At 40.1% G+C, this 27,601-nt stretch overlaps 1 protein-coding gene across 1 annotated transcript in view; it reads left to right on the top strand.

The window, feature by feature from the left end:
• The window catches only part of LOC124802757 (transforming growth factor-beta-induced protein ig-h3-like), a 126,810-nt gene extending 109,743 nt beyond the window's left edge, over window positions 1-17,067 (top strand). Inside the window, exons 12-15 of the mRNA XM_047263748.1 lie at window positions 4,653-4,838; window positions 7,183-7,339; window positions 7,430-7,608; window positions 16,508-17,067. Of these exons, the coding sequence (XP_047119704.1) occupies window positions 4,653-4,838; window positions 7,183-7,339; window positions 7,430-7,608; window positions 16,508-16,597 (612 nt within the window). The 3' untranslated portion in view covers window positions 16,598-17,067. The remainder of the gene's footprint in view (window positions 1-4,652; window positions 4,839-7,182; window positions 7,340-7,429; window positions 7,609-16,507) is intronic.
• The last annotated feature ends 10,534 nt before the right edge of the window (window positions 17,068-27,601 follow it).

Below are 27,601 nucleotides of genomic sequence, written 5' to 3'. Positions count from 1 at the left end.
TTCATTTCAAGTGGAGCAGAAACCAAACTGTCTCAAGTATAGTAAAGTACATTTTATGGTGTGTATTATGCACACATTGACTCTGAGAGAATATGGGACAACAGCTTTACCTCCTCATTTAACTAACCTGCTGTGATGTGAACAGCTGCAATTAATATGTAAAAGAAATGAGCAGAGAAACAATATAGCTTCAGATGTTATTTAATTTTAAACAGAATGTGTCAAAACTCCAGCAATATGCTTCTTGGGAGCCCACACAGAAAACATAACGTGCTCTCGTTCCTAGCGAACATGGTATTGTAATTAAAAGCAAGAGTGATGAAAATTCGTATTTGAAACACAAGATAATTTTTCTGTGTGAGCTATGAGTGTTGTAAAATAATGTTGCAGGGATTTTATTGTATAGTTAAATATTGAAGCCACTGAAGGTATTACTTACAATATGGAATTCCTTTCATATGCAGTTCTGAGGAATACAGCAATGGAACTGTCATCTGTTATGTTGATAATGAGGTGGTTACCAATAAAACCCACGAAGCCATGCAAGCACCACATTTTCTCCTGTTCTTTTATGACGTGGTGTTGTGCATCATGCCATTCTTTGGCAGTGGCATCTGACAGAGGTTCGTGCATTAGTTCCACTATGCCTGGCATCTTAAATGCCTAGTTATTCCTCACAATAAATTCCTTAAACTGGCTCCAGATCAATTCTATTTGGTTCTGATTGCAGTGGTATGGTAGAAAATGTAAAAATGCAGCATTTGAATAGAGTAATTGATGCCATAAAAATTACTGTTCTCCATGTTCTTCTTAAGTGAGACAACATATGTGGTATAAAACAGTGGACATAGTGCAAATAAAGAGTATTTGATTTTTATTTTGCCCCAAAATATTAATTTGCAATGTTTTCTTAATTTAAACAATCTTTACCAACAATCTTTTATAAAATGTCGATTATTAAGAATTTACATTTGCAATGAAAATTGGAATTTTAAGTGTGAGGTGTAATTCAAAACCAGAATATGCGAATTTTTCATAAAAGATGATGTTCAGTATATATTGATTAGCATATATTTGATGAAATTTTTTCTTCAATTTCATTTCATTCAGTTCAAATACCTACACATTTAAATATAAAGGGCCACAGTGAGATCTGATCCAGTGATTCACAGAATACTGATTACCGTTTTCGTCCGCCCCCATAGCTGAGTAATTAGTGCGACGGATGGTCATGCCGAGGGGGCATGGGTTCGATTCCCGGCTGGGTCGGAGATTTTCGCCACTCAGGGACTGGATGTCATGTTGTCCTAATCATCATCATCTCATCCCTATCAACACACAAGTCGTAGAAGTGGCGTCAACTCAAAAGACTTGCACCAAGTGACTGGCCTACCCAACTGGAGTCCCTAGCCACACGACATTTCATTTTGTTTCACCATTCTCCAATGCTACTGATTAAGCCATGCTTCATGTTTACAAAATTGACTTAAACTTTGTAAATAATGTTTCTTGAAAAACTTCAAACCTGATTTCCTCTGTAATCTTGTGAAAATATTAAGAAAAACTTCTCACCATTTTCATGGTGTTCTACACATGTTTCATCAGGGGCAGGAAGCAGCATCAACTTTTTTTTCACAGTAGACGTTAACAGCGTCACACTCAGAGCACAACTAGCGTTTGCAGAGACTGTGACTGTTCATGATTTTTTAAAACTAAAAACCACACAGCCAATTCATAAGTAGGATCTATATTTAAGAGTAACATTACTAGTGTAAAGGTGTTACGGTTGCTGACCAATCCACACATGTGTGTTTGCTTATATCATGTTTATTCTTATGATGAACGGTGTATAGGTGATTTAATGCTATAACTTACAGAAAATCTTTGATTAAGCAAGATGAGCAGTTCTGAACTGATTATATCGACAAAAATAATCAACTCACCAAGTAGTGGCTAGAGAAACTCACTCAAAAGGTATTATGTATACTAGCTTTTGGAGCCAGTGGCTTCTTCTTCTGGCAGAAAGGTTGAAGGGGAAGGAACGGGGGTGAAGGATAAGGACCGGTAAGATTTGGAAAAGGCTTGCCATTCCTTTTCGTATACCCTTCTGCCAGAAGAAGGAGCCAATGGCTCTGAAAGCTTGCATATGTAATATCTTTTATGTGTGTGTTTTCCTGATGCTGCATGGCAAGTAGATTTTTTTTATCTATCCAATGACAATATTCATTAGTATTTCTGACAATCATTCTTACTAGTTGAGAAATATTTCTTTGTAAATATTGAATATAATAGAGGGAAACATTCCACGTGGGAAAAATATATCTAAAAACAAAGATGATGTGACTTACCAAACGAAAGCGCTGGCAGGTCGATAGACACACAAACATACACACAAAATTCAAGCTTTTGCAACCAACGGTTGCTTCATCAGGAAAGAGGGAAGGGAAGCAACCGTTGGTTGCGAAAGCTTGAATTTTGTGTGTATGTTTGTGTTTATTTGTGTGTCTATCGACCTGCCAGCACTTTCGTTTGGTAAGTCACATCATCTTTGTTTTTAGATGTGTAAATATTGAGTTTTACATAAGCAGATTGAAACCATTAATTTTGTAAATATGACTTTATAATGATGTGAAGGCACTTTTGATGCTATATTTATTAATTTTTTCCCCAGAAAGAGTTTAAAAAATTTTGTGACAGCTTCGAACCATGTAAAATGGTCGCCTTTAGGTCAGGAACAGTGCACAGGTCTTAGCCTTGTTATAGATCACACATTGTCACTCACAGTGTGTGACAGATCATTGTCCTCAACAAGATTAAGACTGCCCATTTTATATGGTTGAAACTGGTAATTTCAAAAATTTAAATGTGAATGTGTCAAGAAGTAATTTTTGAACTCTTTTAAATGTTATACAACAAATGACCACCTGATAGATGGGAATCGGAGCTGTAACTGGAAAATAAATAATGTAAGGCTCCTGGAAAAGATGGCCACTGTCAAAAATTTGATGAAACTGTTGTAAATACTGTTGCGTGATAGAAGAAATTTCAAAAGAAATGAAGAATGTGCTCTTTTGCTATGCAAAGATGGTAGAAAAGATGCTACTGATAATGCAGATACCTCATTCTGGCCCTTGGCTTGAGAGATTTTGTAATAAAACTCTTCAGTCTACAATGCAGGCTGAGCTTGATAACCAGCTGTATGAATATTAGATTGGGCACTGAAAGGACATAAAGGCATAGTATAGTTTTCCAGATTAAAGTTGTCAGGCCAGAAGAGATTGATAATTCCAAAGCATTCAAGGTGGTATTATTTTGTGAACCATAATCCTAGCTGGTGTCCAACAAATATTAAAATCGAGAACATGCTCCAAAAATATTTAGTCATAAAAATGGCATTGAGACTGAGAGGTAGTGTTTCCTCACTCTTATTTAGCTTTGACATATGCCTATACCACATCAATCTTTCTCGAACATTGTATTCTTATTTCTTCCACTGTCCTTCAAGAGAGCTACCACTCTCCCACTGATGATCTCACTATTGATGGAAATTGAAGATAACAATAAAATTAAAGTTTATTGGGTAAACAAGAAATGATTTCATTTGATTATGATCACCAGTCAGGTTGTTCATTTTTAAGATGATCCCGAAACAAATTCATACTCTTGTATCTTTAAATCCCAGTGTAAGCATCTCATTAAAGAATAGATTACACTGACTCTGAGAACTAAAAGAAAATAATAATAGTAATATGACATATCTACAAGACTGACACTGCACCTTTTACTGATTGGAGGTTACATGTTCACACCCGGTATCCAATTCCTTTCTCCATGCTTCTGCAGCTGTCCTAATTTTTTGCCTCCAGTGATCTCACTGTCAATGGAATGCTTCACTGTCAATGTGGCATTGCTTCTAAGTTTCATTTTCCTAACAGCAGTGACAATGGAACATTTACTGAAGGAATTCAAAAGACGGAAGTGACATTCAAGCTTTTACAATACACACAAATCTAGACACCTTTTTCCGTGTATAATTAAGTTTCTGCTATATCATAGTTAGAGCATAGTTCCTTTGTTATAGATAAATTCAACATTATTTGTATTTCAGTTGATAAAATAGGAATACATGGATTTATCTCATGTCTGAGTTATTACAAAGAACTGTATGAGAGAACTGTCACTACCATGCAAAATAGAACATGTGCCTTTCATGGACATTAAAATGTGCTGACTATTGATAGAATGGTACACAGAATACTTTGTGTAAGAAGAAATGTTAATCCCTTTCCTACTGACTGGATGAATGTTGGGAGAATGGATGTATTTCTTATTAAATCAAAAGACATTTAAGGTGTAGCAAATTAAGCAGAAAGAAGAGGCACAGAAAGGAGGGGGGAGAGGGATGGGGGGTGGACTGACAACTATGTATTTTAATGCATCAATTACATAAGAAGAGTGAAGGAGTGAAAAGTCATTGATAAAGTTTTAAGCTTTCACTGATGAAAGTTCACTGTTAGTTTGGCTCACAGCTTACATTTTTATTTAACATAAAACAATACTGATGATAACGGAAGAAGAAACTTATGCTCACATGACTCTACTAAAAAATCAGTTTAGAAATCAATGTTGTCTGATAACAAAACATATTTCAGATGCCACATTTCACATTGCTGGGGAAGCGAGCCACAGTTCAATGTGCACGAATAACAAACCTTGATGAACATGCTTGTGGAGGACTGATTCACCAGGTGGACCGTCTTCTGGTACCACCTGCAGGTGATGCAGTACAGCTGCTTGAAGCTAGTGGAAATTTCAGCACATTTTTGAGACTACTGCAGGTATGTTTAGTAAATATTAAATTTGTGATAACTTACAATATATGAAGATGTTTTTATTTGTTGTAGCAGTGTCATTATGCTGGTTGTGCCAGCTGAGTATGAACTGGAAACCTAAACTAAATTACTTAACAGTTGCTAGGAAATGAAGATGTCTCCACTTTTTTTTTACTATGTTGAAACAATGTATCTGTATCAAGTTAGGTGTAGCAGGCACTAAGCAAGTAGTCTGTCCCGATGCTTTTGTCAGATGTAGTGAGTAATTCTGGTGCAGGATGGCTGAAATATGAGGTCTGAGTGTTATCAAAGCCTTGTCTGTTGACTTAACATAAGAGAAAGTGTCACCGCCATTGTGCATGTGAGAGAAAAGGCAAAAGACATCATCTTACCACTAAAGAATGGTGCTGTCCCACATTAACTGCTGCGCATGGGCTTTCCTAAAGTTGCAGAAGATATTTAGCAGGCTAAGAAGATATGACATTTGGTGGACAGGGTCATATCTGCTACTTGTATGCAAATTGCTTCATATCTTGATAATGCTTCAGATATCCACATTTTTTCCAAAACAGATATCCGCATTTTGTTTTTCAAAACTGTTTCCCAACTGGACATAGGTAGAGCATATTGTTGAAAGCTTGTGCAGAGTCATAGTGAATGTTATAAATGGGACCTGTAGTATAGAGCTGGGGCGGTCTATATCAGAATTAGTAATATGCAAATGCCCATATGGTGTGTTATTCAGTGTATATAACATATCATACATATTTTTACCCTTCCTGTTCTATCTCTCAAAGGAAGATTATCTATTTTCCGTCTCCAGCATTGTTTAAATCCAATTTTTATGTAATTTTTTTGTGTTGTCATTAGCAGAGATTTGTATTGGAGGAATTAGTGCTTCGCTTTATTAGAATTTTTTTAAAGATTTTTTAGGATAAAGCTCTCCACATCACCGCATGACACCTTTCTTGTAGCATCTTCCATTGGAGTGCTAATTTTTGCACTAAATGCTTGCCAACTGATGAAGTCCCATCATATCAGAACACTTTTATACTCATGGCCTCTCATTTACACTACAGATGGATATGTAAAAGTCTTGAAGAACTGAAAATGACAGTTAATTGTGAAAAGTAACAGTCCTGTCACATTTCCTTTATATGTGCCAGGTACTACTTTCCCTTATGACAGTATTCTCCCATTGAGAGTGAATGGGAACTGCTTGTTAAGAAGTCTTCAATTTAGTTTTCAGTTTAACTGTGGCATATTCCTATATCTATTTTTCCTGCATCCATTTGAAGAGATAAGTAGGATCTTTGAACAAGCATTTTTCAAGTATGGTGTCATATTCCAGTGATGGATTTTTGCAGGACCAAATTCTTTGTGCTTTTTGACAATTCTGCAGGAAAATTATTGCTTTGAAATTTAGTGAATTTTCCTCTTGTGCAGGTCTGTATTGATTTAGTTTAGCTTTTGTTTGTCAGCAAGGATTGACTTCATCTTAATCTGACATTATGTCTGCTTTAATAATGTTCTCAAATGAATCACAGTTTAGTTTAAAGAAATGATTCTGGGTGATGCCTGGAGTAAGGATGCTGCAATACATGTTAAACACTGCCAAATCCATACTGGAATATTTTAGCTGTGGTAACCACGGAGGTGGCCATCATGTCACACGGTGGCTGGTTATCGTGGTCAGTGATAGTAAATACTAGCTATCCTTGCAGCTGTATTGCACATAGTGGTAATGGAAGAATATGCTTGACTTTGTGCTGCAATGGACACTGACTACATGCACAAGGATGACATACTTGCTACCCAAGAATACTTTCTATTGCTGAATACTGGAGAGCAAGGACAAGACTTCATCTGAATGGCTTGTAAATATAGCTACACTGAACTGTGCAGAGCAGGAATGGAATGCTGTCAGGGCATACAGAGGGTGTCAGGGTGCTAGCACTTCACATGACGAAATTTTTCTTGGCTTTTGAAGAATTTATTGTATAGATATGGAGGCTTACTGATTTTTAACTACATCATAATGAGCATAAGTTGAATATTGTCTTTTGTTGTTTGAGTTCGTTATTGAATTAAGCTCTAAATAAATATTTCTATTGTTATTGATAACTGCTGGCTCATTTATGTGCTCTTGAGTTAGAAGCAGATGTTAAACAAGTCATATTTTAAATTTTGAGTAGTGTTAGTACTCTGCAAACATTAAAAAAAATTATTTTGGCTTACAAATTTGGTATTTTTTTTAAGTGAAACATTTTGTTTGATTTATAATAATAGCAACTGAAATGTGTATTTCTTGTATATTGATAGCTAATTTAAGTATATCCCCATATTACAGGAAACTGGCCTGATATCTGAACTGAAAGAAAACAGCCCATTTACTCTCCTAGCACCATCAGATGAGGTTTTTGCTCGCATTCCAGAGCCACAGATGGACACACTCACATCAGACAAGGAGCTGCTAACTCATGTTCTACGCAAGCACATTTTACCAGGTATGTAGACACTTTTTGGGCAATTTTTGAGTGGCTGTCTCTGGGACGAATGGAAGTCAATGTGTGGTTAATTCCTTTATTATTCCTCAGAGGTGCTTTGCTGCTCTGGAGTAAGTGTAGCTACGTGGCCCTTCTCCAGTCGAGCAGAATCACTTGGTGGGCCTCTTCCCCTCCGCCGAGACTATGAGGGTCGCATTCATATGGGAGGAGCTGCCATTACCAGTTGTGATCATGTGTCCAATGATGGTGTGGTTCACTTTGTCAACAAGGTATGTATGTTTTGTTGTTTACAACCAGTTTATGAAGGCTGATTATAATTTTACAGTCATGGGGAATACATAAAGGTAATCACTGGTAAGTATATTGAAAGTATTGTTGTTATTTAATGGTATGTTCTATTCACTGATGGTTGTGGGAAAGAAGATTCTGATTTGAACCATCTGGTTGATAGCATTGCCTACCTTTCTCTTGGCAAATGACAGTCACATTAAGCTAAAACTTAGTATGAGAAGCTTGAAAGTTATTTTGATCTATTCTAGAAACCATTTTTGTGTCACTAGTTTGTTACGTATTGTTGCCAGTATTTTACACTCAGTATTCGCTAACAGATAACCTAAAAGAGTGATGGGTCACACTGTTGTGATCCTTGAAATTTGTCAGTCTGCAAACCAAACAATAATAGTTATAGCCAAAATATTAATCTGAGCCACAAATAAATTACTCTGAGGTCATTCCAGAGTAGAAGAATAAGTTCAAAGTATAACTTACCTGGATAGCATGTGTTTCGTAATCAAACTTCCACATAGGTAGGAGGTGATGGAAACCTCAAGTTCAACGATCATTGCACTAAACACACAGTAAACAGTTGTCATTGCAGAACCCACAAGTACAGGCAAGTCGAAGAACAGTAGTTGAGGAAGCGACTGCAGTAGGCATCTTACATTTGCCTGCTGTTTCATTAGCCTGCGATATTGGCTGTTTCTGTTTGAGTTGCCCTCACCATGCACGTGTAATATTACACATACTGATACATTTGTATCATCCATTTGCATGTTCAGCAAAGTTACTAAATCCCTCTCATCTTGAACGAGGATGTAGAGCCAGTATCTGTCTGGTTAAGTGTGTGGGAGGATGAGATGATAGAAATAGTCGTGAGCTAGATAATGTCCTGACGGCAGGCTCTGGGAAGATGTCTGGGACCAAAAGCTATGCTGGTGCTGGATCTAGAGTTTCTTGCTTAAACCTGGATATTTTTGGATGCAGAGGCACTCGTTTGAGACATGGCATGGCAGGCGATTTAACTGTTGGTGAAGCCAGATTGACGTCAAAGAGTGCGTCCCACAGTTCATGGGAAAGAAGGACCAGGTGGCCGTCTATTGGGACCTTGTTATACAGAGACTACAATGTGACTGTGCCGGTGGTATTGCTGGACTCCCTGATCAGGGAGGCCATTGACCTGGGTGCTGCCGCCACAGTTAGTGGCAGTGTCGATGCTATATCCGATATGTTATAGCCACCAACACCAGCTAGTGTCCCTGCTGTTCCATGGCAGACCCTGGATCCACCCCGGATGTACGTGTTTACCCCAGAATCCCCACGTGGAATTTTGTTGCTTCATAAATTGAGTTGGTCACAGGAGTTTGACACCCTGTGAGGAAGCCCATAAAGGAGCGCCTCTGGGCTTCAACCATTGATGGATGCGGACCTCTAAGAAGGCAGGATAGAGCTTAGCACAGAAGTTGATTTTATCTTCTGAAAAGCATGATTACTCTTCAGACTATTGAAATGAAAATTACATTTTATGGAAAGGATTTAGTGGGTCTGCTACTGAGGTTGTCTGGGGAATAAATTTCGCATAGTGATTCACTTTTCTGAGGAATACTTGAAGGCTGTTGATCGATTTGGGTACAGGCATATTTTGAATAACCTCTGCATCTTCTGTGGTGGGCTGAAGTGTTCCTCATTGAGAATACACCCTAACTGAGTAACCACTGACTGAAAGAAGGTGCATAAGCTACACACAAGTCCTCTGTGTGTAAGGACCACTAAAACCAGGTGGTGATGGCACAAAACTTCAGCTGTTGTACAACCAGTGACTAGAATAGTGTCAAGAGACTTTACACAAAGTGTGAATTCATGCAGTTGTCTGCTTAATAAAACTTTGTAATATGGCGCAGGCACTAACCATTTCAAAATGGTACCTATTAAAGCAATGCTTTCAGACTGGCACATTCAAGACTAATATTTTATGTGAGTGTTCATCAATATGTAACTGAAAATATGTATCTGTGAGATCAGTTTTGGAAAGCAGTTTACCTCCTGAAAGTTTTGAAAAAAGTTTGTCTGAATGAGTCAAGGGTTTGCTTTAAGATTTTATGACCAAAGAGAGCCCCCCTAGAATTCCTGACTACCACTAATAATGACTCCCATTGACTAGAGGAAATGAGAGACAAAATCTGTTGTTCTAGTTAATCTAGCTCCATTTTAATCTCATCCGCAATGGCCAATGGAATAGTCAGGCTTTGCTAAATGTAGGGCATGCTGTTGGCTTTTGATAAAATATGGGCCTGAAAATCAACTTGCTTACCCCAAAGCAGGTTCAAACAGTGGTGCGAATTTTGTACAAATTATCTGTGGCAGCACAGGATAAAGATGAGCTTGAGGGAATGCACTGTATGACGTAATGAAAATCCAAAAGCGGAATATGAAGGGCAAAATATTTTTGACTGATGGATCTTGGCACAATCAGACAATGTCTGCGGACACCTGATTATAAGTGCCCATGAGTTTCTATAAGCATTCATGAATTTCACACATCATAGATGTGGCACTTCATGGTGGCTGCACACCCATAATGTTAACTGCACTTACTGAGAGAGGGTGTACTTGGCCTAAAGTATGTAGAATGGCTTATAACTGAGACTGGTGTGCCAGTATCAAAAATAAGTCATTTAAATGTTAACTTGTATCAGATGAGGCCACTGGCTGATGTCTGCTGTGCTACAACAGTTCCACAGTGTGATCTTTGTGAAGCCACTTATGACACTCATCTTCATAATGTGGTCATTCCCATTTAGAATGCAAAGAAAAACAGCCCAGGCTATTCGGTAGCAAAGGGTGTCATTGTGAGCGATGTCCAGTAGATGCACTACATCGTGAATTAAACTTTCCACATATACTATTCCACACTCATATTTTCAACTCAACTCTTGCAGTTTCACAGTTCAAACTGAATAACTTACAGCTTCTGACTTGTGATGTTGTAAGAGTTATAGATTTACTGATACCACATGCAATTTTTTCGAAAAATACTCATAAAATAGAAAGAAAATGCCAGATAATGGCACAGAGAGGCTAACTCTTGAACCTACTGAAGATTTGTAGACAGAAAAAAGACTTGGTAATCTGGACATTTCACCTCACTTGCCTAAAGATGTTGCATGAGGCATTACTAATATACTTCCCAGTCCTTTTGAGTTTCATTAAATGGCTGGAGAGCTGGGATAGCTGATAGCAACTGTGACTACTGCAATGGTGAAACAGTTAAGTGCATGATCAAGTACAGTTGATGCTGCTGCTGTTCCTGTTCCTCTGAATGAATTAAGAGCTCAATCAAGTTCTGTTGCTGCTATTGTGTGTTGTGACTGCTGTTGCTGCTAAAGGTCAGTAAATCTGGCATTCATGGTAGAGCTTGGTGAGCCAAAACTGCGACTACCTTCTTGTGAAGGTTGGGACCCTCACTTCAGGTCACGATGTTTTTGAACATAAGTAACTTGTGTCACAACAATGGAAATTATCAATTAGTCATGAATCAAACAAAAATAGTTCATTGCGAAATACTCATCTGAGCATCAAAGAAACTGAAATGGTCTACAGAAGAGAGTGCCAACTGCCAATAGCATATTTCAAGTTATTGTGTGTTAGGAGTTAGATTAAATGGAAAGACAAGAACAAAGATGCAGTAAGATGAAGCAATTTGTATAGTAGACAGAGATTTTTATTGGCGCCCAGGGAACTACTTGTCACCAGTATGTAGTGTCTACATCTACATCTACATTGATACTCCGCAAGCCACCCAACGGTGTGTGGCGGAGGGCACTTTACGTGCCACTGTCATTACCTCCCTTTCCTGTTCCAGTCGCGTATGGTTCGCGGGAAGAACGACTGTCTGAAAGCCTCCGTGCGCGCTCTAATCTCTCTAATTTTACATTCGTGATCTCCTCGGGAAGTATAAGTAGGGGGAAGCAATATATTCGATACCTCATCCAGAAACGCACCCTCTCGAAACCTGGCGAGCAAGCTACACCGCGATGCAGAGCGCCTCTCTTGCAGAGTCTGCCACTTGAGTTTATTAAACATCTCCGTAACGCTATCACGGTTACCAAATAACCCAGTGACGAAACGCGCCGCTCTTCTTTGGATCTTCTCTATCTCCTCCGTCAACCCGACCTGGTACGGATCCCACACTGACGAGCAATACTCAAGTATAGGTCGAACGAGTGTTTTGTAAGCCACCTCCTTTGTTGATGGACTACATTTTCTAAGCACTCTCCCAATGAATCTCAACCTGGTACCCGCCTTACCAACAATTAGTTTTATATGATCATTCCACTTCAAATCGTTCCGTACGCATACTCCCAGATATTTTACAGAAGTAACTGCTACCAGTGTTTGTTCCGCTATCATATAATCATACAATAAAGGATCCTTCTTTCTATGTATTCGCAATACATTACATTTGTCTATGTTAAGGGTCAGTTGCCACTCCCTGCACCAAGTGCCTATCCGCTGCAGATCTTCCTGTATTTCGCTACAATTTTCTAATGCAGCAACTTCTCTGTATACTACAGCATCATCCGCGAAAAGCCGCATGGAACTTCCGACACTATCTACTAAGTCATTTATATATATTGTGAAAAGCAATGGTCCCATAACACTCCCCTGTGGCACGCCAGAGGTTACTTTAACGTCTGTAGACGTCTCTCCATTGATAACAACATGCTGTGTTCTGTTTGCTAAAAACTCTTCAATCCAGCCACACAGCTGGTCTGATATTCCGTAGGCTCTTACTTTGTTTATCAGGCGACAGTGCGGAACTGTATCGAACGCCTTCCGGAAGTCAAGAAAAATAGCATCTACCTGGGAGCCTGTATCTAATATTTTCTGGGTCTCATGAACAAATAAGGCGAGTTGGGTCTCACACGATCGCTGTTTCCGGAATCCATGTTGATTCCTACATAGTAGATTCTGGGTTTCCAGAAATGACATGATACGCGAGCAAAAAACATGTTCTAAAATTCTACAAGAGATCGACGTAAGAGATATAGGTCTATAGTTTTGCGCATCTGCTCGACGACCCTTCTTGAAGACTGGGACTATCTGTGCTCTTTTCCAATCATTTGGAACCCTCCGTTCCTCTAGAGACTTGCGGTACACGGCTGTTAGAAGGGGGGCAAGTTCTTTCGCGTACTCTGTGTAGAATCGAATTGGTATCCCGTCAGGTCCAGTGGACTTTCCTCTATTGAGTGATTCCAGTTGCTTTTCTATTCCTTGGACACTTATTTCGATGTCAGCCATTTTTTCGTTTGTGCGAGGATTTAGAGAAGGAACTGCAGTGCGGTCTTCCTCTGTGAAGCAGCTTTGGAAAAAGGTGTTTAGTATTTCAGCTTTACGCGTGTCATCCTCTGTTTCAATGCCATCATCATCCCGTAGTGTCTGGATATGCTGTTTCGAGCCACTTACTGATTTAACGTAAGACCAGAACTTCCTAGGATTTTCTGTCAAGTCGGTACATAGAATTTTACTTTCGAATTCAATGAACGCTTCACGCATAGCCCTCCTTACGCTAACTTTGACATCGTTTAGCTTCTGTTTGTCTGAGAGGTTTTGGCTGCGTTTAAACTTGGAGTGGAGCTCTCTTTGCTTTCGCAGTAGTTTCCTAACTTTGTTGTTGTACCACGGTGGGTTTTTCCCGTCCCTCACAGTTTTACTCGGCACGTACCTGTCTAAAACGCATTTTACGATTGCCTTGAACTTTTTCCATAAACACTCAACATTGTCAGTGTCGGAACAGAAATTTTCGTTTTGATCTGTTAGGTAGTCTGAAATCTGCCTTCTATTACTCTTGCTAAACAGATAAACCTTCCTCCCTTTTTTTATATTCCTATTAACTTCCATATTCAGGGATGCTGCAACGGCCTTATGATCACTGATTCCCTGCTCTGTACATACAGATTCGAAAAGTTCGGGTCTGTTTGTTATCAGTAGGTCCAATATGTTATCTCCACGAGTCGGTTCTCTGTTTAATTGCTCGAGGTAATTTTCGGATAGTGCACTCAGTATAATGTCACTCGATGCTCTGTCCCTACCACCCGTCCTAAACATCTGAGTGTCCCAGTCTATATCTGGTAAATTGAAATCTCCACCTAAGACTATAACATGCTGAGAAAATTTATGTGAAATGTATTCCAAATTTTCTCTCAGTTGTTCTGCCACTAATGCTGCTGAGTCGGGAGGTCGGTAAAAGGAGCCAATTATTAACCTAGTTCGGTTGTTTAGTGTAACCTCCACCCATAATAATTCACAGGAACCATCCACTTCTACTTCACTACAGGATAAACTACTACTAACAGCGATGAACACTCCACCACCGGTTGCATGCAATCTATCCTTTCTAAACACCGTCTGTACCTTTGTAAAAATTTCGGCAGAATTTATCTCTGGCTTAAGCCAGCTTTCTGTACCTATAACGATTTCAGCTTCGGTGCTTTCTATCAGCGCTTGAAGTTCCGGTACTTTACCAACGCAGCTTCGACAGTTGACAATTAGAATACCGATTGCTGCTTGTTCCCCGCATGTCCTGACTTTGCCCCGCACCCGTTGAGGCTGTTGCCCTTTCTGTACTTGCCCAAGGCCATCTAACCTAAAAAACCGCCCAGCCCACGCCACACAACCCCTGCTACCCGTGTAGCCGCTTGTTGCGTGTAGTGGACTCCTGACCTATCCAGCGGAACCCGAAACCCCACCACCCTATGGCGCAAGTCGAGGAATCTGCAGCCCACACGGTCGCAGAACCGTCTCAGCCTCTGATTCAGACCCTCCACTCGGCTCTGTACCAAAGGTCCGCAGTCAGTCCTGTCGACGATGCTGCAGATGGTGAGCTCTGCTTTCATCCCGCTAGCGAGACTGGCAGTCTTCACCAAATCAGATAGCCGCCGGAAGCCAGAGAGGATTTCCTCGGATCCATAGCGACACACATCATTGGTGCCGACATGAGCGACCACCTGCAGATGGGTGCACCCTGTACCCTTCATGGCATCCGGAAGGACCCTTTCCACATCTGGAATGACTCCCCCCGGTATGCACACGGAGTGCACATTGGTTTTCTTCCCCTCTCTTGCTGCCATTTCCCTAAGGGGCCCCATTACGCGCCTGACGTTGGAGCTCCCAACTACCAGTAAGCCCACCCTCTGCGACTGCCCGGATCTTGCAGACTGAGGGGCAACCTCTGGAACAGGACAAGCAGCCATGTCAGGCCGAAGATCAGTATCAGCCTGAGACAGAGCCTGAAACCGGTTCGTCAGACAAACTGGAGAGGCTTTCCGTTCAGCCCTCCGGAATGTCTTTCGCCCCCTGCCACACCTTGAAACGACCTCCCACTCTACCACAGGTGAGGGATCAGCCTCAATGCGGGCAGTATCCCGGGCAACCACAGTCGTAGTCCGATCAGGGGATGCGTGGGACGAGCTGGCCGTCCCCGACAAACCCCCATCCCGACCCCCACAGTGATGCCCATTGGCAACAGCCTCAAGCTGTGTGACCGAAGCCAACACTGCCTGAAGCTGGGAGCGAAGGGATGCCAACTCAGCCTGCATCCGAACACAGCAGTGCATCCAAAACACAACAGAACACAATCACTAAACTGAAGGTCAGCACGTTGACATGTATTTCATAATCTGTATGGGCAAGAGGTGGTGGAAAGTACAAGTATAGTATTAATATCACAAAAACACAGGAAACAGTCCAGATGTGTCAGATAACAGCAACTGAGGAAGGGACCACCACCGCGTAGTCTTACATTTGCTTGCTGTGGAAGCTCATGTGACTGGCCTGCGAGAATGGCTTTGTTTTGCTGCACACACCTTCAATGAATGTGTGCAACATTACACATATTAGGACTGTTAAAAAAATTCCAGAACTTTGTCCACAAAATTGTTCTATGTTTACCTTTTACTTAATGTGCATGGCCTCCTTCGAGATACTCTCCTCCAAAATAGATACACTGCTTCCAATGCTTCGGCCGAAACTCTTTACCTTTACAAATGTCTGGTTGTCTCTGTGTATGTGCGGTTGGATATGGGTGTGTGTGCGAGAGTGTATACCTGTCCTTTTTTCCCCCTAAGGTAAGTCTTTCCGCTCCCGGGATTGGAATGACTCCTTACCCTCTCCCTTAAAACCCACATCCTTTCATCTTTCCCTCTCCTTCCCTCTTTCCTGATGAAGCAACCATTGGTTGCGAAAGCTTGAATTTTGTGTGTATGTTTGTGTTTGTGTGTCTATCGACTTGCCAGCACTTTCGTTTGGTAAGTCACATCATCTTCGTTTTTAGATATATTTTTACCTAAATGTTAGTTTAATGCTAGACATTTTGGTTGCACTACTGTATTATAATGCCTTATTTTTGCATTTTTAGACTTTTTGTTCTAAAAGTTTTTGGTTATGCTATATGCCTTCCCATTCTATGTAGCCTTTCCTCTGTAGCAGGTTTTTCCAAACCATTTTCTTGGATAATTTTCCAAAGATATTTAAATTTTTAAAAGTTTTCAGTTTGGCTAATGTCTGTTTTCAGCAATTTTGTTGTATTTTTAAACGTTTTCTGTGCAGAAATTCTTAAGCTGGCCCTGCTTGCTATTTATTCTAAAAGATTACTTTGTGTTACAGCAGATGTAACATTTTTCAGAAAGTATAGCAAAGTCATCTACAAATGTGAAACAATTTATTCCATTTTTTCCCCTCTTCCCAACTTTATTGGTGATATCTTACCCTTCATTCAGTTTTTCATTCCAAATTCTCACTATTTTTGTATAACAGATTATTATTATTATTTTCCATTATCAAAACAACTATGCCACTTTATTATGTTAAAGTTTTCATGACTGTTTGTTGCAGGTGATGATGCCATCAAACCCCAAATATAGGAGAGTTATTGGCCACCGATCCAGGAATCCTAATGTAGAAGTATTCCTTTATGGTCTCTAGTTTCATTTGCAGAAGCTACAACTGTATTTACAATGCTTATGTTTCAAACTTTTTATTTTCCTAGTTTGAAGATGAAAAAAAAAGAGGACAAAATCTGTGTAATAGTGTGTTAAGTTATAAGAAATGTACTGACATATCAGAGCAGTATTGTACTGCAAAAGTCACATTGTGACTAAAGACTGGATACAATTTTTTGTTTTCATTGTTTGTAATCATCTCAGATCCAGAGTAGTTTCTGATACATGATTACCATATTTTTAGAAGCTGTATTAGTGACAATGGCACACTAATTTGTATTAGGCTTTCTTTCAAAAGCAAAAACAAGGCCTTTACTCAAAAATATTATTCCTGTTGGTTGTTTTATGAAGCTACGATCTTTAGCAATTATTTATTCTTGAATGCACATGTTGTTCATTATTTACAACACATTTTGTACTGAAATTTGTGAAAATAAAGTTAATTAAAAATGATTTTGTAGTCCAATCATTTAATGCCTGAAATAAGAAGAAATGAAATATGATCAATGAGATCGTTGGTCTTTCCCTAGAAGCTTTGAATTTCAAGGTATCATTGCCAGCTGATGTTATAGAAATAATGTTAAGAATGGGTTATGATCAAAAAAAGTTATAGGAAAGTAAATTGATATTATTTTTATTTTATTGCTGGGGATAGGTAAATTAAATCCATTAGTAATGTACATGTATTTTCATCAAATGCCTGCCTCATATCATACCAGTAGAGGTTAATCACTTCTTTTGTAAACCATCAGAATAATGTACTGAAGTTGTGTGAAATACTTCACTACAAAACAAGAACTATTTCAAATGGAGAACAGAATTAAATGTAACTGGCCATAGTCAATGTATTGCTGGTTCATTATTCATTGCTGTAAAAACTGTTTAGTTTACTCTTCTATTATTTGTGTTTGGCAAGTTTTACCTGCAACTTCTCTAAATATAAATCTTTACCCACTGGTTCTGTGACTTCATTTTCAAAAATTCAGCGCTGTCTGGTTCGGCAGAGTGTGCGGGAACTAGATGGAGCATGACAAGGTTGCCACCAAAGTGCAGCATCAGGAGGCTGTGGGGCAGGGAGTTAGGGAAAGGGAGTGGGGGATGGGAGGAGTGGAGCAGGGAATGCCAGAAACTGGCTGGTGTGTTGACAAAGACAGCACACAGTGAGAGTGAGGGGATGTGAATAGGGATGAGGTGATAGGACAGAGGGGCTGAAACTGTTGGGTGGAGGGAGTGGGGACAGTAGGTTACCATAGGTCGAGGCTGGAATAATTACAGGAGCTTCAGAAAAGCTGGTGGTGGAGGGGAGGATCCAGATGACATGGATTGTGAAGCAGCAATTAAAATCAAGCACATTATGTTCAGCTGCATGATGTGTTATGGAGCATTGCTATTGGCCACAGTTTGATGGTGGCCATTCATCCTGGTGGGCAGCTAGTTGGCAGTCATACCAATATAAAAAGCTGAGCAAGGTTTGCAGCAGAGCAGCAGGGTGACATGGCTGCTTTCACAGGTGGCCTAGGATTTGATAGGATAAGCCTGCCACAGGACTGGACTAGGAAGCCATGGGTGGGTGGATTGGGCAGGTGTTGCACAACATCCTAGTCCATCCCTACACCACTCTCTATCCCAACCACTTGCCACAAGGATCCAGACCTGGGTGCAAGACCTAGATGCAAGACCTGTCCCATACATTCTCCCACCAGTCTAGTCCAATCTGGTCACAAGCATCACCTATCCCATCAATGGTAGGGCAACCTGGTAAACCAGTCACAAGCTAAGCTGCAACCACAGTGCTACATTCTACATGACAACCAACAAGCTGCATGTCTGAATGGCCACTGGCAAACTGTTGTCAAGAAACAGGTGCTGAGCACAACGGTCCAACATGACGTTCTTCATTTAAATGACAACTTCACAGCCTGTGCCACCTGTATCCTTCCTCTCACTGAATTGTGTGGATAAAAACTCTCCCTGGAATATATCATATGTTCCTGTAACTCTCCTGGCCTTAAACTTTGTTAGTTACTGTCCTTTACCCACCTATCACCTTCCCTGTTCCAACTCAAAGACTACACAGCCTTCTAATCCACCAACACCCCCACTGTCATTCTACTTCTCTCCTTTTCTGCTCCTCCTCCCCTCTCCCTCTCCCATACCCTGCCCGCCATCAACCTCCAGACTGAACCACCTGCCCTACCCTCTCTCCACCTCATCTCTGTTAACATCCACAAGCAGCACTTTACTGCCCACACACTACACTGCTATCCCTCCCACTCCCTGTCCCAGCTTCCTCCTTACCCCAACCACCCAGATTGCTTCTCCCATCATGCATGATTGCTCACAGTCTGACCTTGGCAGCCGAGACAGTGATCATGACTTGTTTAGCAGTCTTTTTGTTCTGCCTGTCTGCAACTCAACATCTCCACTATTAATTAAAATTAATGACACACTTGCTCTTTTTTTCCCCCCCCATCAGTCTTCTGACTGGTTTGCAACCTATGTCCTCAATTATTTGCTGGATGCCCTCTAGTATCATGGAAGTCTTTCACTCATGTCTTAAGAGATGCCCTATCATCCTGCCCCTTCTCCTTGTCATTGTTTTCCACATATTCCTTTCCTCTGCGATTCTGTGGAGAACTTCCTCATTCCTTACCTTATAAGTCCACCTAATTTTCAACATTCGTCTGTAGCACCACATCTCAAATGCTTCGATTCTCTTCAGTTCCAGTTTTTCTGCAGTCCATGCTTCACTACCATACAATGCTGTACTTCAGACGTACATTCTCAGAAATTTCTTCCTCAAATTAAAGCTGATATTAGTAGGCTTCTCCTGACCAGGAATGCCTTTTTTGCCATAGCTAGTGTGCTTTTGATGTCCTCCTTGCTCTGTCCGACATTGGTTATTGTACTGCCTAGGTAGCAGAATTCCTTAACTTCATCTACTTTGTGACCATCAATCCTGATGTTAAGTTTCTCACTGTTCTTATTTCTACTACTTCTCATTACCTTCATCTTTATTTGATTTACTTTCAATCCATACTGTGTACTCATTAGACTGTTCATTCCATTCAGCAGATCATGTAATTCTTCTTCACTTTCACTCAGGATAGCAATGTCATTAACGAATCATATCATTCATATCCTTTCACTTTGAATTTTAATTCCACTGCTGAATTTTTCTTTTATTTCCATCATTGCTTCCTTGGTGTACAGATGGAACAGTAGGGGAGAAAGGCTATATCCTTGTCTTGCACCCTTTTTAATATGAGCACTTCATTCTTGGTCGTCCACTCTTATTATTCCCTCTTGGCTGTTGTGCATATTGTATATGACCCATCGCTCCCTATAGGTTACCCCCTACATTTTTCTGAATTTTGAACATCTTGCACCATTTTACATTGTCGAACGCTTTTTCCAGGTGCCAAATCCTATGAATGTGTCTTGATTTTTCTTTAGTCTTGCTTCCATTATTAACCGCAATGTCAGAATTGCCTCTCTCATGCTTTTACATTTCCTAAAGCCAAACTGATTACCATTATTCTTGTAAGAAACTTGGATACATGAGCTGTTAAGCTGATTGTGCGATAATTCTTGCACTTGTCAGCTCTTGCTGTCTTCGGAATTGTGTGGATGATGCTTTTCTGAAAGTCAAATGTTATGTCACCAGACTCATACATTCTACACATCGGTGTGAATATTTGTTTTGTTGCCACTTCCCCCAATGATTTTAGAAATTCTGATGGAATGTTATCTATCCCTTCTGCCTTATTTGATCTTAAGTCCTCTACAGTTCTTTTCAAATTCTGATTCTAATACTGGATCCCCTATCTCTTCTAAATCAACTCCTGTTTCTTCTTCTATCACATCAGACAAATCTTACTCCCCATAGAGGCTTTCAATGTATTTTTTCCACCTATCCACTCTCTCCTCTGCATTTAACAGTAGAATTCCCGCTGCACTCTTAATGTTACCACCCTTGCTTTTAATGTTGCCAAAGGTTGTTTTGGCTTTCCTGTATGCTGAGTCTGTCCTTCCAACAATCATTTCTGTTTGAATGTCTTCACATTTTTCCTGCAGCCATTTCATCATAGCTTCCCTGCACTTACTATTTATTTCATTTCTCAGCAATTTATATTTCTGAGTTTCCCAGAAAATTTTTGTACTTCCTCCTTTCATCAATCAACTGAAGTATTTCTTCTGTTACCCATGGTTTCTTCACACTTACCTCCTTTGTACCTATATTTTCCTTCCCAACTTTTGTGATGGCCCTTGTTAGAGATGTCCAGTCCTCTTCAACTGTACTGCCTACTGAGCTACCATATTTACTCGAATCTAAGCCGCAGTCGAATCTAAGCCGCACCTGAAATTTGAGACTCGAAATTCAAGGGGAGAGAAAAGTTTCAGGCCCCACCTTCAAATCGAAACAAAGTTGGTCCACTGTAATATGAGAAACAATTTAGGTCGAATGAATGGCGATACAGCTACAGTAGTTTGGTTCGAGTCTTGAAGTTTAGAAGTTAAGCTTTACCAGTTAGCCATTGCTACGCATCAGGCGCTCCGTCCGTATTTATACGGGTACCCTTCCTTTTTCACTTGCTTCATCTAGTTTGAATTGATTGCTTATTTTTTTGATCTGATAAGCGCCGTTCTCTTTGTTATAGGTGTTTACATCACTCTAAGCTGAAAATGCATTAATGTACTGTGTCCTGCATTGTTTGTCACATTCTGATAATGAGTGTTAATGACAGGTCGCCGCTCGCAGCATGGCTTACTTTTGTGCATGCTACTGCTGTTTTTAAAAAAGAGAGAGAGAGAGAGAGAGAGAGAGAGAGAGAGAGAGAGAGAGAGAGGAATCGTCTCATTGGTGAAACAATGTCAAGAACTGCTATTTGTTGTTACTTACACTACTGCTTTCTTTGATAATGATCAACAAGAACCAAATAATAAACTGCGTATGATAGATGTTCTGAACGAGAGTTTAGCGAAAATTTTTCTCCGTTTGAAAATCTTTGCAGACGCCTCTTTAGTACATTACATTCTGCACAGAAATTAGTCATCTTAGATTTAAAAATCTAGTCAACTGCCGTGCTTCATTTCTGACTGTATCACTATTAGGCATAAGAATAATACGAATATAAACATGACATGATACGTATATTCTTCCGAGTTTGCTGTTGTCTCACTCTAGTTTCGTAGTATATTAGACAGACAGGATTTAAATGAGATAGCAGCAAACATGAAAGAATACATGGCAAAATGTTTCTATTCATATTGTTCTTGTGGTGAATTGTGATTCACAATTCATAAAAGTTCCTATTAGCAACCATCTCTTCTCACAGGTAGGAAAAAATTCAGAACGTAGAGTTAGCCGTATTGACAAACATCCCTAACAGTTTTGCCAGTCAGATTTTCGTAGTACATTCAAATGCTGCTACATTCGAAGATGAACACTACGGAATTTGTATTTACTTCGTTGGATAATGTACAAAAATGCAATGGTCGAAACTCGGGGCGGAGAAAAAAGCTCGTCTCGCACCTTTTTTTTTTTTTTTTTTTTTTTAAATTTATTTACTGACGCAGAAGGTTTTGCGCCAATATTTATCTTTGTGCCTGCAAAGCATGCCTGTGTAGCGCTACATATATTTGATGGCAGAAGTTAGTTGTGGCGGCACCTACCAACATTTTTCAGACCTTCCGCTTACTTTGCACTCAATTGTAAGCCGCAGGCGGTTTTTTGGATTACAAAAACCGGAAAAAAAAGTGTGGCTTATATTCAAGTAAATATGGTACTCCTTATTGCTGTGTCTATAGCCTTAGAGAACTTCAAGTGTATCTCGTCATTCCTTAGTGCTTAGGTATCCCACTTCTTTGCGTATTGATTCTTCCTAACTAATCTCTTGAACTTCAGCCTACTACTATATTGTGATCTGAGTCTATATCTGCTCCTGGGTACACCTTACAATCCAGTATCGGATTTCAGAATGTCTGCCTGACCATGATATAATCTAACTGAAATCTTCCCATATCACCCGGCCTTTTCCAAGTATACCTCCTCCTCTTCTGATTCTTGAACAGGGTATTCACTGTTACTAGCTGAAACTTGTTACAGAACTCAATTAGTCTTTCTCCTCTTTCATTCCTTGTCGCAAGTCCATATTCTCATGTAACCTTTTCTTCTACTCCTTCCCCTACAACTGAATTCCAGTCCCCCATGACTATTGACTCGCATTCGGGAGGACGACGGTTCAATCCCGTCTCCGGCCAACCTGATTTAGGTTTTCCGTGATTTCCCTAAATCATTTCAGGCAAATGCCGGGATGGTTCCTTTGAAAGGGCACGGCCGATTTCCTTCCCAATCCTTCCCTAACCCGAGCTTGCCTCTAATGACCTCGTTGTCGACGGGACGTTAAACACTAACCACCACCACCACCACCACCCCCATGACTATTAGATTTTCATTCCCCTTTACATACTTATTACCCTTTCAATATCCTCATACACTTTCTCTATCTCCATCTTCAGCTTGCGACGTTGGCATGTATACCTGAACTATCATTGTCGGTGTAGTTCCTTCTCTAGATTGTCATACAGATGACAAAATGGTAGACATCGAAATAGATGACAGAGGGATAGAAAAACAAAATCACTCAAAAGAGTAAAGGCCGCTGGACCTGATGGGATACCAGTTTAATTTTACACAGAGTACACAAAGGAACTTGCCCCCCTTCTTGTAGCGGTGTACTGTAGGTCTCTAGAAGAGCGTAGCATTCCAAAAGATTGGAAAAGGGCACAGGTCATCCCCGTTTTCAAGAAGGCACGTTGAACAGATGTGCGGAACTATAGACCTATATCTCTAACGTCGATTAGTTGTAGAATTCTGGAACACTTATTATGTTCGAGTATAATGACTTTTCTGGAGACTAGAAGTCTACTCTGTAAGAATCAGCATGGGTTTCGAAAAAGACGATCATGTGAAACTCAGCTCACGCTATTCGTCCATGAGACTCAGAGGGCCATAGACATGGGTTCCCAGGTAGATGCCATGTTTCTTGACTTCTGCAAGGCGTTTGATACAGTTCTCCACAGTCGTTTAATGAACAAAGTAAGAGCATATGGACTATCAGACCAATTGTGTGATTGGATTAAAGAGTTCCTAGATAACAGAACACAGCATGTCATTCTCAATGGAGATAAGTCTTCCGAAGTAAGAGTGATTTCAATCACAATATTGTTCGTCAGGATAGAGGTCAGGAGCGGTGGGCGTTGTGATAATTAAAAGTAATCAAGCTGGAATGGACCCTGTTTATTCATGTAACGATGGTACATAGGTGCCTACGTAGGGCTGAGCAGCCCCAGGAGGGGTTGCTGTCTGTTTATCAGGAGGTTTGAGGAGAGAGGCAGAGGCTAGAGGAGCGACTACTCAGGGCCGAGGTCTGAAGCTGAGAGTGCAGAGCTATTTCCAAGCTGCCCTCGCCGCTCCCAGCCACGTCCCCATGTAATCATACGACTAGTCCTTGATTGGAGGATTGATTCTGCCAATGCGCCTTGCTAGTAGCGTACCCTTGTCAGCACAACCAACCCGTGGGACTAGAGTCTGACCGAGAAGCACGTGGCAGGAATGTGAAGACCATGGTCTTCTGGCCAGCACCTTCAACCACAGTATGCCCAAGCTGGCTACGGCTGTACATTATGAATGGAAAAATTATTTATTAAAATTTTATCAGCAATGATCCCTCTTGGGGGGTCTCCTCCCAGCACAGTATATATAAATGACCTTGTGGATAATATCATAAGTTCACTGACGCTTTTTGCGGATGATGCTGTATTATATTGAGAGATTGTAACAATGGAAAATCTGCAACAAATTGACACATGGTGCAGGGAATGGCAATTGAATCTCAATGTAGACAAGTGTAATGTGCTGCGAATACATAGAAAGAAAGATCCTTTATCATTTAGCTACAATATAGCAGGTCACAAACTGGAAGCAGTTAATTCCAAAAATTATCTTGGAGTAAGCATTAGGAGAGATTTAAAATGGAATGACCATATAAAATTAATTGTCGGTAAAGCAAATGCCAGACTGAGATTCACTGGAAGAATCCTAAGGAAATGCAGTCCGAAATTAAAGGAAGTAAGTTACAGTACACTTGTTCACCCACTGCTTGAATACTGCTCAACAGTGTGGGATCTGTACCAGATAGGGTTGATAGAAGAGAGAGAGAAGACCTAACAGAGAGCAGCGCGCTTCATTACAGGATCATTTAGTAATCACGAAAGCATTACGGAGATGATAGATAAACTCCAGTTGAAGCCTGCAAGAGAGATGCTCAGTAGCTGGGCTTTACCATTATAATCCTTTATCTTTTGGAATCTTTTCAGCCCTTTCCATATATCTGTGTTTTATGTATCAATTACTATAAGGTATTTCCAATTGTGGTGCAGACATGGACAATATTTTGGTCACAATGTGTCCCCAGAGTATCACCTTCACAACCCGAAACTTCTATTCCAGAAGGTGGTAACAAAAAGACTTACAAGCAACATGCACATTAGTTCTTTCATGCAACCTTTCTTGACATATTTAGGGTTTAAACCCTCATTTAGGGTTTAAACTCTCTGGACTCAAACTGGCAAGGGGTTATATTTCAACAGTTAATAAAATAAAGCTTCCCGTGAATATAAAAGACTTGCAAGTGTTCCTGGGTAAGATCAACTACTAGGGCTGATTTGTTGCAAGCCTAGCAGAACTCTCGTACAAACTGAACCAGCTACAACACCTAGGCATAAATGGGTGGGCTGGCCCCTGGTCATAACAACTGAGACAAATTTCTTGGTATCGGCATAGACCTGTCGCATAAATACTCGAATGGCATTGAGTACCCTATTGCTTATGGTTCTAAGACCTTATCTGCTTCTCAGTAATGCTATTCTCAAATATGGGAGGAGGCCCTAGTTATCATTTATGTATTTCAGAAAGTTAAATCATCACTTTATGGCCAGAAATTCCATCTTGTCACAGATCATCATATTCACTCACCTTCTTTGGCACTAAGAATTGGTTACCAGATTGGACCACTCAACATACTGGATGCCACATGACATGTGATCAAAAATTAATTGGATTTTTTTCATTTTGCACATTTTATATATCTGATTTTCAATTTCTTTATCTTGTTTGGACACATGTTCCTGATGAATGTTTGCATTTTCAGCTGTTTTGAATATTTAGTGTATTGTTGATAGTAAAAAAGGTTATATACATTTTCAAATGCTCAGCAGATTTTTACTTTTGAGAAACATGGAGCAAAGAATTTGCATTAAATTTTGCTTAAAAATGGAATAAAGTGCAGCACCACATACGAAATGTTGACTGTGGCTTTTGGCAAATCTGCTATGAGTAAGGCAAGAGTTTATTGAATGGTATGAACATTTCACTGCGGTGCTTGAGGTCACAGCACAAACTAATAACATCTGAAGATGGGAGTATAAGAGCCCGAAACCGGTCATGTTCTAAATAAAAGAACCTTACAACTGTAGCGGTATTTTCAACCTCTGGTATTTCAAAGGGCTGCGAGAAGATACTGAAGATGATGACTGCCGTGAATGCCCTAGTACATCAATTACTGTTGACGATGTGGAAGACGCAAAGAAAATGGTTCTGCAAAAACCACCGAATCACCACCAGAGAAGTTGCCAATGGTGTTTGGCATATCCTTTGGTTCACCCAAACAATTATTTTTGATGTTTTGGGCATGAAATATAAAGCAGCAAAGTTTGTTTGGAAATTGTTGAATTTCAACCAAAAACTTCATGTAGACATCCTCAGGACTTGCTGAATGAAGTCGATAATAATCCAGAGCTTCTAAAGATTATAACAGGTTATGAAACATGGGTATACAGATGTGACATTGAAGCCAAGGCTCAATCCTCCCAATGGAAACTGCCTGAAGAGCTAAGATAGAAAAAAAATTTAAGTTCAATCACATGTGAAGGTTCTTCTCACTGTTTTCTTCAATTATAATTGGTAGTCCTTCACAAAAAAAAAAAAGTTCCCATTAACTTTGATCACAACTCATACTTGTCTAATATTCATTTCACTATGGAGCAGCAACATTACATGCAAATGTGGATGCACTGCCTCCTTCCCCAAGGGGGCCAATCTGGCCTTCGACCAACATGAATCAGTGAATCAGCTGGCTTCAGGTGTGGATTCAGTTGTTTCAACTTTCCTACTATGTGTGACATTGCCACTGTCACTCAGAAGAACCCAACTTCACACCCTCTCACTCCCCTTGTATAGCACAGGTGGCTGGTGTAATACAACAAACCAAGATTCACAAATAATGGTATAATATATATCATTTTAGTATACTTAATGTAACATGAAAACTAAACTATGTAAAAATATATGTATGACCATGTTCTAATTTTCAACTTAATCCAGTCATTGTAATATGTCATGAAGAATAACAATTATACATCAAAGGGTAGAAAATCAGCATGTACTTATTACATGGTGAAATCATTTGTTCATACTAAAAACACATTTTAATTTACTAGTCTTCAACATTTTGCATAAAATGCTGAATACTTAGAATTAGGATTATCACTGCTGCAGGCAAGTGGGCATCACCCGTGGTCTAGGGGTAGCGTCTCTGATTCATAATCAAAATGTTTTCGGTCCCTGGTTTGAATCCTGCCACTGCTTAACTTTGGTTAATAATCAGCATTGGTGGCCGAAGACTTCTGGCATAAAAAGTCACCCACATACTGCAAACAGCCTTGTCAAAGAGGGCAGAGGAGTGGCTCTCTCTTGTCCTAGGGGTGGGAAACTGCCCCTAAAAGGTGGAAGAATCAGCAATGATCAACGGCGTGAGGATGCAGAATGCAATGGAAATCACTGCATTAAAGACACATAAAGTGTATCCACAGGACAGGTGGCCTGTAACTGAAGAAGTGTCCTGATGATCTCTCCATTGGCAAA

This window comes from Schistocerca piceifrons, chromosome 6 (assembly GCF_021461385.2).
Source record: "Schistocerca piceifrons isolate TAMUIC-IGC-003096 chromosome 6, iqSchPice1.1, whole genome shotgun sequence".
NCBI classification, from domain to species: Eukaryota; Metazoa; Arthropoda; class Insecta; order Orthoptera; family Acrididae; genus Schistocerca; species Schistocerca piceifrons.
The sequence above is the reverse complement of the archived record's forward strand: the minus strand, read 5'-3'. Positions and strand labels throughout refer to the sequence as shown.